The 13,952-nt window shown below is 37.8% G+C and overlaps 1 protein-coding gene across 1 annotated transcript; it reads right to left on the minus strand.

The window, feature by feature from the left end:
- Nucleotides 1-1,024: 1,024 nt before the first annotated feature.
- LOC139736218 (KATNB1-like protein 1) lies at nucleotides 1,025-9,033 on the minus strand. Its single transcript, XM_071646952.1, has 9 exons — nucleotides 8,929-9,033; nucleotides 8,547-8,599; nucleotides 7,914-7,995; nucleotides 6,109-6,282; nucleotides 5,208-5,374; nucleotides 3,947-4,045; nucleotides 2,949-3,056; nucleotides 1,769-1,862; nucleotides 1,025-1,054 (listed from the first exon to the last, which is right to left on the minus strand). The coding sequence occupies exons 1-9, from the start codon at nucleotides 9,031-9,033 to the stop codon at nucleotides 1,025-1,027; spliced, it is 912 nt and encodes a 303-aa protein (XP_071503053.1).
- Nucleotides 9,034-13,952: the final 4,919 nt, after the last annotated feature.

Below are 13,952 nucleotides of genomic sequence, written 5' to 3' on the forward strand. Positions count from 1 at the left end.
GTTCCTCTCATTTTTCTGCTTCTATTCACACACACTACTTTTCAGGGAGGGCTCCCCTTTAAAGGAGAACTACACCTCACATTTAAGTAGACTTGACTGAAATGAGTACAACATACATGTATATAGGCATGATAACAGCAAAAGAGTCATCAAATTGTTCAATCTGTTGATAAAGATTACTTAATCTGTTAACAATTTTACTGTAAGGGTCCAGACATATTGCTCTCCGCCGACGACAGAGGTTAGAAGTTCATGCACTTGTGAGTCATGTGTACCCTCCCTCACAGTTCTGAGGGAAAGTCATTAGCATAGAACAATTGGTCTGGAATCTTTTTTTTTTCCCTTTGTTTCTCAGGATTGCGCTATCACTAGACTTGACGTGTACAGAGTTAGCAGCTTGAATAATGTAAAGATATGATAAAAAGAGTCCAGAAACTGGACTCCTCAGGCAAACTTTCTGATTGGAAGGAACTACCTTTGCTATAAAAGCTTGCACATATGAAGGTTCAGAGTATGCAGTTAACCTGGTCTTTGGCAGAATTAATTATCTTACTTTTATGCAGTTATTGATATATCATATCATTTTCATGTTTTTAACAAGTATTTTTTTTAATGGGGAACTACCACTTTCCTTTTACCTTTATTTTCCTGCTGAATACTATAATTGCTGGAGGAGAAGTCGTAAAAAGAAAATGAATACTGATACAACACATGATATAATGTTGACACAAATTTGCTCTTTATCATCTAAAATGGTACAACACCATGATTCCTGTTCATATAAGACACCCTTCATCACACATTTCTGCACCCATAATACTCTGAAGTCAATCAGAGCTATGACTTACAACATCTATGTATAAAAAGTCACAATAACATAAATGTCAAAACTCACTCTTTCCTTCCTCTTTTGCATATAACAGTTCGTGGAGTATCAATATTACACTGTACATCAATGGCTGGACGGCATTTCATATATTTACAAACTTGAAAGTACACTGGCTGTTTGAACACAGGGACCACCTCAAAGCTGAGCTAGAATAGTTCCAACAACCTAGAAGGATTTAATATAAAAGGTAGAAATCAATCATTACAAAGGCATATCAGAGGCGAGTTGGTGCGGGCTGTCAAGGAGCAAGAATTCAAATCAGACAAGCTCATTATTACACAAGAGACAGCAAGGATTATACACTATATAAAGCACCAAAGTTTTCTGGTTTCCATCTGACCATGAGCAGTAATTGGAATGAAGTGTTGGAAAAAAGGATTAATTAAGTTGTACCAGATCGTTCACTCAGAATTTGTATAAGTTACTCTAACTCGAGTGGTAATGAGGCAAAACATTTATGTACTCTTTATCTGTCACATGCACTTACTATCTAAAACCAGTCTTTTCTTTCTTGCTATATTAAGCTTTTTATAAGCTTATAGATTTTAAATTACAGCAGTGCAGAAATACACTTTTTTTTTTAATGTAAACATAATTCTATCAAGAAGAGATAGATTTTATGCATTATAAAATTCTGAAAAAAAAAATACAATGTTACATGAATGAGTTCAATGTAGAGTCAGTATTAATCACAACATTATTGACATCATTAGGCTTTTTCAAAAATTCACACAAAAATTGCAGAATAAGATCACATGAGCAAAAAAACACCAAAAAGCAAGTCATAAAATCTCTGTGCACTGTACTCCAGGTACAAATTGTTAACACAGGGAATGAGAATTCATAAAGTATGAAAAAAAAAATCAAAGAGACACGTACCTCTGCTTTTTTACCAATAGTATCCTTCCTCTTACACAGCTTGGCAATGACATCGGTGAGTGCGACAGACCCGGTGTATATACCAGCTATACTCCTACAGAAAAGAGAAGGGTGAACACAAGTCAATTCAGAAAGGGTGAATATTGATATACATTTGTGTCGCAAAGCACACGTATGGAATCATAAATATGCTGGGTGGCGACAACATAAACTAGACAGATCTGAATGGTAAGCAGACTTTTCTTTGGGAGGTTTCCCATTCTGTATGTCAAACAATGGATTTCTATATACATAAGAATCCTTGATCACAAGCAGAACATGATATCCTAGCAGAGCTGCCAACCCTGGTTCCAACATTATGATTGTGTTGGCTCCTGAAGTACATTCCCTTCTCCATTCAAACACAACAGAGGAAATCAATTTCATGATGCTAAACATTCTGCTATTGTGATTCCATCTCACCGTGTCAAAGGCATACAATCTGAAGTGTGAACTGTACAGTCATCCAATATACTCTGCTTAACGGTAAAGGTATGGTCAGTCCACTAGCTGCTCTGAAATACACTTATCAATAAAGTGGAACCTGTCTATAGCGACCACCTGCCGTATGCGACCACTAAACACAATTCCCCCAAGAGAAAAGTCATGTTAACAACCCTGTCTATAGCGGCCACCTGTTTACAACAGTCAATTTTCCATCTCCCTTGGAGTGGCCGCTGTAGACAGGTTTGACTGTGTAATGATGTATTCATGAAATCACATCGCCCACATTCAGACTTCAAAGTACTGAAAAAAGAACCTGTGCACAATTGCCCTCTGCCTTTAGCAGCCAAACCTCTTTTCTGTAAAGATAGCCTCCACTCACTAGTAAATGAAACGGCCAACTTCGTGGAGTTTTTTGTACCATCCACAAAGATAAAGACCTTGTACAGATAATTGTAGGATGCCATTTTTAATGTTAGGCTGGCTTATCAAATAGTAGCAGTAGAATAACATACAGCAATCTGTGACTTCTAGTAGCTGCATGCCCCCTCCCCCCCCCCCCCCCCCCCCCCCCCCCACCATGCACAGAGTAATTCATTCATTTCATATGCTCAAGCTTTGTTCATTCCCTGGACAAAAAAATACAACTGTACTTCTTGTCTGCTCTGATACAAAATACCTAGCTTGGCTGACTTACCTACTCTCCTGTAAGCTCCCTGAGAATTTGGAGTTCCTATGCGCCACAAGATCCGTCCACCAGAAATGCAACATGGTCCGTATAACATCCAGGCTTGTTTTCACATAACTTAAAGAGGGAAAGAGATTTGAAATTAAGATTGAAATGTTTTTTGGCCATTGCATGTGGCCATAATTTAGGGTTTGGGTACTTTAAAAAAAAAAAAAAATTATTTCATGTGCAATCAACTTTGCCTGAGTCAAAGGGTGCATTCGAGCGCTCTAAAGCGAACCAAAGCGAACTGAACCAAAGCGTTGCGTACCGAACTGTGCCAAATTTGAAGCGTTCGAGCGCTCTGTCGAGAAAAAGTACATCAAGAGTTATTTTTAGAAAAGGTCACGCATTTTTGTTGCAAGAATGTCATCCATCTGGTGCTTGAACTACTTACAGCTGTCCCAAACAAAGAGAATGATGGTTTTGCATTGTGACGCATGCGCATGATACGCGCATGCTTTACAGCGAACTTTCGGTACGCTTTTGGAGCACATCGGAAAGTGGTCCACTTTTGGCTCGGTACAGTACGGTATGGTACAATTTAGGAGAGTTCGAGCGCTCCTCTGGAGCGGGTACAGTACGGTACAGTTCGCTTTAGGAGAGTGCTCGAACACACCCAAAGTTGCGTAAGTTGTATTTCTGCCAAAGTAGGAGTACATGTATATCTACAGACTACTGTGAGAAGAGAGAGTATAGATTACATAATGTAAGCAAATGATTGTTGTAATATGTTGTAAGTCCACAAACATCAAATCAAAAGAATGCGCATCAGTCTTGAAAGCCTTGCTACAGATTTATCTTGATATCCCAACAGCTTCTCTAAAATATATATAAAAAAAGAAAAAAACAACAACAACAGAACATAGTATAAAAAGCAAACAACAAAACATTTAACACAAAAATCAGGAGGCTTTGAGAGGATGAAAAGTTGACATCAGTGGAGGATGGATAACTTGTATACTTACTCTTCAAACTTGCTGCCAAGGAGTTTCCTGAGGGAGGGGAGCAGCTCAAAGCAAGCTCCCATGGACAGCTGTTTGCTGACTGGAGTCTTGTTTTTCATGCTGTAAAAAGAAGACAAAAATAATCAGCAGCAAGGCAATAGGATCTATGGAGTCCGGACATTGACATCAACCATATCCCATAATGCAACAGTGTCTGCAAGCCACTATTTTTTTGTTTGGTTGTAATAATTATACACAATGATAAATCCATCTACAAAAAAAAAAAAATTTGCTGGTACAGGGTTCCAAGGCAATTATTGTTTGTTTGTTTGTTTTTTCATTTTTCTAATGAAGCTTGTATGATGAGGTCCATGAGAAAATTTTTGTAGATTTATTGACAAAAGTGGCCCACATATCTTGCATACAAAAATGACTTTGTCTAGGGACACCAATGTATGGAAGTGTGCATTGATAAGCTGTATGCTGTCCATAAACACTCACAATGCATACTGCATAAACATCTATTCAACATTATTCCACATCCACATGACAAGAATTTCACCCAACAAACACATAACACAAAATACTGTAAAAGGGACTGAAAGATTCATTAGAAATCAAGAGTCATTTAAAAAGATTTATTCAGTATAAAGCTGAAAAGAGTGACAAAAACAGATAAGACAAGAGAAATACAGTTGACTTCCATAATAATAACAAAGTCCTGTGGACCAGCAGTTTTCTTTCTTTATACATGTATCAAAACTTTGTTATAACTGAACAAATAAAGAATAAAGATATAGGGCTGATAATGTTGGAGAATGAATTTTTTCCTGTTGTGACCAGAATTTTGTTACAACCATGTTTGCTACAATGAGAGTACAATGTATTATATGAAGCATATAAAGTATATGGAGTACATGAATCATAGGAAATATATGAAGTATATGAAGTATGTACATGAAATACATGTATATGAAGTATATTAAGTATATGAAATATGTGAAATATATGAAGTATATGAAGTACATGAAATATATGAAGTATATTAAGTATATGAAATATGTGAAATATATGAAATACATGAAGTATATGAAGTATATGAAGCATAGGAAATATATGAAGTACATGAAATATGTGAAGTATATCAAGTATATGAAATATATGAAGTATAAGAAGTATATGAAGCATAGGAAATATATATGAAGTACATGAAATATATGAAGTAGTTGAAATATATGAAGTATATGAAATATTTAGTATATAAAGGGTTCTGCTCTCATACCAATTGACTAGTACGGGAAGGGCATCCACGGTGGCAGCATCATCCTCTGTCCTCAGGAGATACGAGATGAAGGTGTTGGGTCCCTGGCGCCAAAATGTCAGGGCTGCGTTGAGATGGATCAGACGGTTGGATAGGACTGATTGGATTGTCAGGTGACCTGCATGCAGCTAAAAAATGAAAAGGAACCAAGACAGGAAACAGTAAGAATACCAATTAAGTACATTTATCCCAGGGTAAGAATGGTGTGTGGGTAAATGGATAAGAAAATTGATGATATTATACACTCAAAGTAAAATGGACACTACTATAAAAGCCTTGAATGGTTTAAGTTTTGCATAGTGATCGGCTTCAAATTATTGGTTAGCTGATAAAATTCAAAACTCTAATGGACTTATCATAAAAACATGATAGCACTGCTTTTAGCAATAGTAGATACTGGTAACATGCATAGACCTACATATTGTAGCTTGAGAGAGGTAATCCCCCTTCCCCCTCCCCCACCCCCACCCAAATAAAACCCTCAGCAACTACAACAACAACAACAACAATGAGGAACACAACATTTTATACTGATTCTTTTGACACAATTGCAACAAAACAAAATTTCTGTGACGCAAACAATATGAAGAAACAATAACCTCCAGTCCTTCAAAAGCTAAAACACAGAAAACAAACAAACAAAGAACAAAAGAATCACAGACATGTAATTGAACAGGACTTTGACACAACACTTTGTCATCACCTGTTCACAGCAGTCAGTGACTGACTTTCTACAATACTGATAATTAATCTAATAGGTCAATATTGGATTGAATTTTATGGCCTCCTAGCCCTCAAATTTGCATTTTGATTATTATGATTTGGTAATCTGCCAATCTTCAGAAATTGTTAAACTCTTTACCTCAGGAGGCGGAGGGGGAGGTGTGCCCTTGCCAGCTAACTCTGAGTGACGACCTGCCGGAATATTCTCCTTGTTCAGATCCTTGCACCTGATGTCATCGTTGTAGGGCGGGAGAAGGAAAGGCCTCTCAACATGGTGCCTTGCAGACGGTTTCCTTGGAGATGGTGACTTTACCTGGCAGTGAATTCAAGTCAGAAAACTTTAGTGTTATCATGTCTATACCAGACTTCATATTGACATAGTCTGGCACCAGGTTTGTTTGTTTGTTTTTCTTTGTTGTTGTTGTCGCTCATTTTACTAAAATAAGAATAACATGCAATGATGAATAAATCAACAGCATGTTCCAAAAAGAAGGTAGGAACTTCTATTTCACCCTATAATGAAACTAAAAAGCCATGATGTAACATTTATGATTTTTTTTTTCCTTGTGAGAAAATGCAAGAAATGAACCATCTCTGCATCAGGGGTCTGAACTTGAGGACTATGGGTACACACAATTTCTTGCAGCAACTTGTATGAACCCCTTCAAACTGTGACCTGACCATCTTTTTGATCATCATTGTGCAGTCATCTTCAATTATGTTTTTTCAGGTGTATGCGTGAAAAGGATTCTCAGTTTTGTGTGAGAGCCAACCTCCACTCAGGATGGTAGAGCTTTTTTTCTGCCAGTCTCTTCCTCTTTGTGCCACTTCTCATCACCTGTTGCTTTATCTTCCCAGCTGTGTCCTTGCCATGTCTTCCTGCAACATTTTTTTTCTTTTTTTCCCTTATAAGCAAATTTTCACTAAACACAACTTTCATATCTATTGTATTCAAAGTTGTTGACACAATGTCTATTGGATGTCATACGTCTATTGTCCCATGGCAATGAAGTTGTCCTATCTCAATCTTGTATACATTATAACACAAATTGCCTGCAACAATTGATGGTAGAGTTGGTTAATCCAAAACGAACTCTAGCCTTGTCAAAGGAAACCCTCTGTGGAGAAACCATGCATAAGAATTTAAATTTTGTCTCGACCACTATCAGTTATCCAAATTAATTCTTGAGACTAGAGTCAAATCTGCAGAGAGACACTAAACAAGCAAAGCAACCTTTATGAAGAGAGATAACAGTCAACCTTTAGAAGAAAAAAAAAATGGTCGTTCTGGGCCCCATTTCATAAGAGATGTTAGGATAGCAACTTTTGCTGGAAGGACAACTTCTAATAGCAACAGCCAATCAGAAAGTTGGATTTTGTCATAACCATGGCAATTGCCATTCCAGCAAGAGTTGCCGTCATATCAACTTTTTATGCAATGGGGCCCTGGAAAGTCATGGCAGCCATTTTGAAAATGAATAGACCCACTACTTTTCCATGGTAATTCAATGTAGAAGGTTCAAACTACACTACAGGTGGACATGTGTGAGGGCAGGCACGTTATATTCATTCGCAGAGGTGGGTGGAGTACACATAGGGTTCACATTTCAAGACATAAGGCAGAGCTCTGAAGTTTGATATTCAATGGGTATATATGAAATAGCATTCCATGTGACTGAATTTTTAGAATAATTACACATACGACTTAGAGAGCATTATTCTAAGTATGGTTATATACATCTCTTGGTAATGCAACTTTTGTAGACACAAGAAGCTAAACAGACAAAATATCTTGCCGTGGCATCAGACAAATGTGGTGAGATCATGTTTTGCTTCCTCCGGCATAGCTACCTGTAGTTCTCACAGTCTCCCTCTGGCTGAAAGCCAGACTCGCTCTTGTCTAGTCTGTACAGTGTGTATCAAGTACTGGCCTCATCCACTTACCTGTCCATGCTTATTGGCCACCTGCAGCGGCTGTCTGTATGCCTTCTTCACAGGAACCTGGTAGGAAGGTCGCTTTGCAGCACTTGGTAGGAATGAAGCAGAAGAAGAAGGAAATTTCACTGTGTTTACTGCATTGCGTACACTCATAATTATCCCCATATCAGATATGTTCATTATGTTTATTGGTGATTAATCAGCATGCAGAAAAGTAAATATGGGGTATGAATTCGTCGTTTACTCATTGCTGAATTTGTCACAGATTGTAACTGATGAATAAATATTTTACAAAGCTCATGGATGCACAACATCAGTATTGAAACAAATCATGTCCTTACTGGTAAACCAAAAAAAGAAAATTATAGATAAGAATTTTCAACATTGGGCAATGTAGTAAATAATAGATAAAGGCTCATGTAGTTAAACCATGATGTAAACCTTACACAATCAAGCAGAAACACACACACACAAAAAAGAATAGAACACTGGATATGCCTTTTAGCATGAACTCAACAACAAAAGAAAAGGATAATCTTTGAAAGGACGCTATATCCAAATGTCCTCTAGAATGCTTTTTAACTCATTACAGCTTGATTTGATGCAATGTGGAGATGAACAAATAGCTAAGCTCCTTACGGTTTGTTGCCGTGCCTCAGTCCAGCATAGTTTGACTGTCCAGGTTTGGATGGCTGTATGGAAAGAGAGAAAGAAGCAATGCCAACAGCTGCTATACCAATAATCCATCATTCATTCATATCACTAAGTAGAATATGTGTTGAGCCTTCTCTAACTTGCAAACATTTGTGACAATAATACTTCTTGTTGCTAAAACCCTACAAGCATGCATAAAGGAATTGATTAATCATATAATTTTGAATACATGTATTTATATTTTCCTCTTTGATGTGACAGCACATTGTATTCTACAGAATAGATCCTTTCATAGATTTTAGATAGTAGTAAATGTACATAAAGAAATTAAATGGAAAAAAAGGGTAAAAAAGGGTAAACTTCTCACCTTTCCTTTGATGTCATTATTGCTGACCCACACATACTTGTTCTTGTTCCAATCCCATTTCACAAATCCACCGTCTGCATTGTGGCCTCTTGCTCTATCTGCCATGACTCGTCAATCACTTGGTACAGTGCAGGTCTGCTTTCAAAAGATAATTGAATTGATCAGAAATTTAGCACTGTCAACATAAATACACTTGCTGCAATGTAAGAATATCAAACAAATCCCTTGCTGAATTAATTTACAATTGAATTTGATATGTTACATTGTATAATTATCAAACCTCTAAATTGTCCATGCTTGATAAATTCCTTCCCATCTCCCTGATATTACTGTACTACTTTACTACTTAGAACCACTACTCTTTAGTGTTGCAAAACTCATTTTCATGGACAAAATGAATCATCCATCCAATTAAATGCTATTGTCATGTAGAATTCCATTTACAATGTCAGTATTTCTCTAGGCCGCTGCTATTATCTACTTGCTTGAGGTCATTCTGGGATTATGTGGGAGTCAATATTGCATTAGTATGATTACGAGCCTTCGGCCCTTGGCCAATGATACAGGGCCCTACCTAGAGTACCTATTAAACTATGCACGGTTAAATGCTAAAGGTGAAATCATACTGTAATTGTAAATTTCCAACCACCACAATACAAATTAGCAATCCCAGTTTGATTGCTCAAAACTAACTTTGATTTGCAACATAATGTAACAATTAGAAGACTAGTGTAGTGACAAAGGCCTACATTATAGAGTATATTGTAGAACATCCAGTGCAAGCCAATGTGTAACAAATTATGTTAGCACATAGAAAACATTGTATATAGGGAAGTCAGGTCGAAACAGAACATAGCCCAACCAGATGCTGTGCCTGTTGTGACTTCTGTACAGCAACATAGCAGGGCTGTGTATAGTATGAGTTAGGCCTAGTTCAGTAGTTGACTTGAAACATATGACCAACTTAGATCAGCCTGTATCTTGTCGTCGGGGATACCAATACGTTCAGCGGAGACTGCTACGTCTGGCTTCATGGAATCCTCTCTTTATATGGAGAACCGTAAAAGTAAAGAAAAAATATGATAAAAAACCTTGCAGACAGACAGATTTTTCTGTCTAATGGATAGATCTACACATACACTGTAAATAGAACCCTAGTTGAAACAGTGCAGTGTCAGCTCAGTGATGCTAATAATAAAGTTTTTTTCTAGAGCTACTTCCCATTGCATTGGTCTGCAACTTCGAAGTTTGAATGTTACGTATGAACAGGCAACAAGAAATGCAGGATATTTCGTGTATTAATATCAAGTTTTCACTTATTATCAGTGACAGTACGTAACTATACACAACCCAGTCGCTGTATCCCCAGGCATTGAATTGGCATTACCATATAAATGCATTACCACTACCTGCAGATACAGCAACCTGCTGGGTCGGGCTACAGCATTGACAGTGCAGTGCAGTGCCAGTGCCAGTAAGACTATTAAAGAGTCTAAAATGATTTTAAATAAACGCACATGTGCTTCCAAATTTCTTTGCCCGCAAAATTTGGGATCAATTCTAGATGTTCTAAGCTGTACAGCGTCCGGACAAGTAAAAAGAATAAACAACAACCAGAGTGTTCCTAAAACAAACATAGTTTGCGTCATTAACTTCAGCGACGGACACTCGTGCATAACTGTTAAAGTGTAACAACTGTTAGATCCTAAGCTTCCGTCGCGTCGAGCGAGACATCGAAGAGCATGTCCCCCTGAACGGTCCCGCTGGGTTACCATAAGCTAGCCGTGTAGGACCGCAGCGTGCGTAGCACTGCATGCATGCCCGAAGTTTTGCACGAACAATCAGATGGAAACAGTTGTAAAACCACACAACAGGACGTTTGTAAATAAAACAAGATGTCTGTTTTCTTTATTCTTATGTTATCACATGAACAATCAAAAATTTACTATCACTACGTACCAGAGAGTATTAAAGTCAGTCGGTCTTTTCTCAGATCTATCGTAACTTCTGCCGGGTTTTAATTGCAGGCGCAGGCGGCGAGCTATTTAATATTCAAATAAGCTCACTGACCCCGATTCAAACCTACCACCGTTTGGATTCCGGCAATGTGATTGGCTGACTTTGACAGCGAGGTGGGGCGTAGCCAGCGGTATTATGTGAGGTACCTCGGATCGATCGAGGGCAGCCGCACGTCACACCGGATTCGCGGAGAGCTCTTGAAAAGAGATTTAGTAAAGTTAAGAGATGTAGTAATAAGTTTATGATGGATACCGGTCGGTGGCCTCGAAAAATAATATGTAAAAAAAAAAAGACGAAAAGAATAAGAAAAAGAGTGCTATGACGCAATTGGCATTGGTAACTACGTATTACGTATTAATGTATGTATATTGGTGTACATGCATGTACATGTATGCATGTGTGTATGTATGTAGGCCTAAGTAGGCCCTATGTATGTATGTATGTTTGTATGAGTATATGCACTACTCATAGTACATAAACTTCACTGAATGACTGTAATGGTAATTACAAGTTTTGTTCAATATTGTCCTAAGTTTGTTTCGATTGTAAAGTTTTTGATACATTTATTACATTGTATCTGAAAAAGAAAAAGCACTGAGGCAATAGCCATTGGTCAGTAAAAATGAAAGTATGTAAGATATGTACATGTATGATATTTTGTACTTGATATGCATTCACAATTCTAACTACATGACTGTATTGGTAAGTCGGGCCTACAAGTCTTGTTCAATATCGCCATAAGTTCTTTTTGATTGTTTTTAGGTTCCTCATCAGCCCATAAAAATGGACTCCGGAGACTGCATGTCTAATATCCAGTGGTTAATCGGGCATCCCCCGAATACAGAGGCCTTTAAAGGGGATGGCTAGTAACTGATCAGTGGGAATCAGTGGGAAATTGGGAATGCTGGGGGATGATTGTTCCAATCCTTGTGGGATTCATTTAAGAGTGCATTATATAATAATCTATTGTTGTGTGAAAATTGTTTGCGTCAGAATGGTCTCATATTCAAGTTGTGCAGTTTAATGTTTCCAGGTTAGGCATGCCTGTAAAGTGACGGGGCACTGAGCTGCACATGACTTAAATATGAGACCGTTCTGAAGCAAATGATTTTCACACAACAATAGATATATAATGTACTCTTAAATGAATCCCACAAGGATTGGAACAATCATCCCCCAGCATTCCCACTGATTCCCACTGATCAGTTACTAGCCATCCCCTTTAAAGAATATGTAGGGGCATATGATAATGTCAAATGAATACAGAGAGATAGATATAAAGAGAGAGGGAAGGGCAAGAAGAGAGGGAGACAGATTATTTTGGTCATTTTTAGACTTTGCACAATTTCTGCTGATTGAAGGAGAAGGCATAGCAGCATAAATAATAGTTCTCCTCACGGAAGACCAATATTGGCCATTGTAATGGGACCTTTTTTCACATAAGATCAATTTTCACCAGGGCTACTCAGGTGGAGCTCAGAATATGATGAAAAAGAACAAGGGGCGGGGCCGTTTCGCCACCCCTGCGGACACTGAAGTGAGGGGCCCTATATATAATGTCCTATTTGGGCAGAGCTGTGCCCCTTCGTTCTACTCAAAATATATTCACCTTTCATTATTTCCACTCGTGCCCCGCCAGAGGCTCGCACAGAAATGAACAGGAGAAAGAAAATCACAGTACGGAGTAAAAAGGATGGAGTATCATTTTAACCAGCATTCATTGCAACTGATTGACATATTGCCCTACATCGACGTAAAAAAGCACTGAATTGATCAGTGTTTTAGTAGTAGCTATGATAAAAATGCAATGAAATGCAATCAAAACATCTCGACTGCAGCATTTCATGAATTTGAATGATTACCCATAATTATGTACCCGCTGCATACTATAAGGACTAGAACCAACACTTGCTGTGGGGTGGAAGCTCGGTGGTCTAGTGGAGATGACGCCTGTCCGGAGATCAGGAGGTCATAGGTTCGAATCCTGCTCGAGTATGTACGCCCATGATTTTTTTTTTAATCATGGCTACTACTAAAACACTGATCAATCAGTGCTTATTTACGTCGATGTAGTGCAGTTTGTCAATCAGTTGCAATGAAACCATCTCGACTGAAGAATTTCAGGAATTTGATTAACCGGCATTTTTTCTTATATCTGACCCTGTTAAACCTAATTTAACTGCTGCAGTAGATTCGGGACGGGACTATGTTTATGTTCAGAATGATCGCTTGCATCCCTATTATCACTGAAGCATCACTATATTATACATGCTCACAAGGAAAAGACACACTTTAGTAATATGATTTCTTTTTTCAATGTACCATTAATCACGGCGTTGACCTACGCAGATTTGGGGTTCTTACAATGACAGCATGGACCTACTACAAATGGGCATTGATTTATCGCTCGGATATCAATTATTAGTTTCTGTCAAAAGCGTCACAAAAGCATATTTTATACGTGTCTTTCGTACTTTGTTCTCATAATTACCGCCCACATCCAACATGGATTAAAAAACAAAACAGGAAAAAAACGGCACTTTGAGAAATCTAAAACCTACATGCGCAGAAGATTTGATTTGATTTGATTTGTTTCCGCTTAATTCCGTTACATCAGATATGATTATGTACAAGTCATTTATGACAAACAGTATATCGACATACAGTTTTTAGTACAAAACAAGACAAATACAAACAGCTTAGGGAACTTAAACAGAAGGGTATCCAAAATAAGCCGAGTCTTGACGGTATGGAGACTCTATGATAATGATAACTCTCTTGAATTAAGACTTTTGTACGTGCATTTGTAGTGTATATTGGGAAATCATCAATTACGCAATTTCATTTGTGAAATGCACGTGTACTGTACAAGAGAAAGCAAATATTTTGGCAGGTTGATAGTGAATTGTAATCTATTTTTCCCAATTTTGCGTACTGTTTCTGAGTAAACATGGACAGTAACGGTAGACGACAAAATAAAGTGCCTTAGGGATGGTACAGTATTG

This window comes from Diadema antillarum, unplaced genomic scaffold (assembly GCF_040938485.1).
Source record: "Diadema antillarum isolate AM-2024a unplaced genomic scaffold, OU_Dant_1.0 seq00000633_RagTag, whole genome shotgun sequence".
NCBI lineage: Eukaryota > Metazoa > Echinodermata > Echinoidea > Diadematoida > Diadematidae > Diadema > Diadema antillarum.

Coding starts and splice junctions, on each gene's coding strand:
- LOC139736218 (XM_071646952.1), bottom strand. CDS start 9,033: ATGGCAGATAGAGCAAGAGGCCACAATGCAGACGGTGGATTTGTGAAA. Junction 6,283..7,913: donor TGGCCAATAAGCATGGACAG/GTAAGTGGATGA, acceptor ATTCACTGCCAG/GTAAAGTCACCATCTCCAAG. Junction 4,046..5,207: donor CTTCCCGTACTAGTCAATTG/GTATGAGAGCAG, acceptor TTCTTTTTACAG/CATGAAAAACAAGACTCCAG.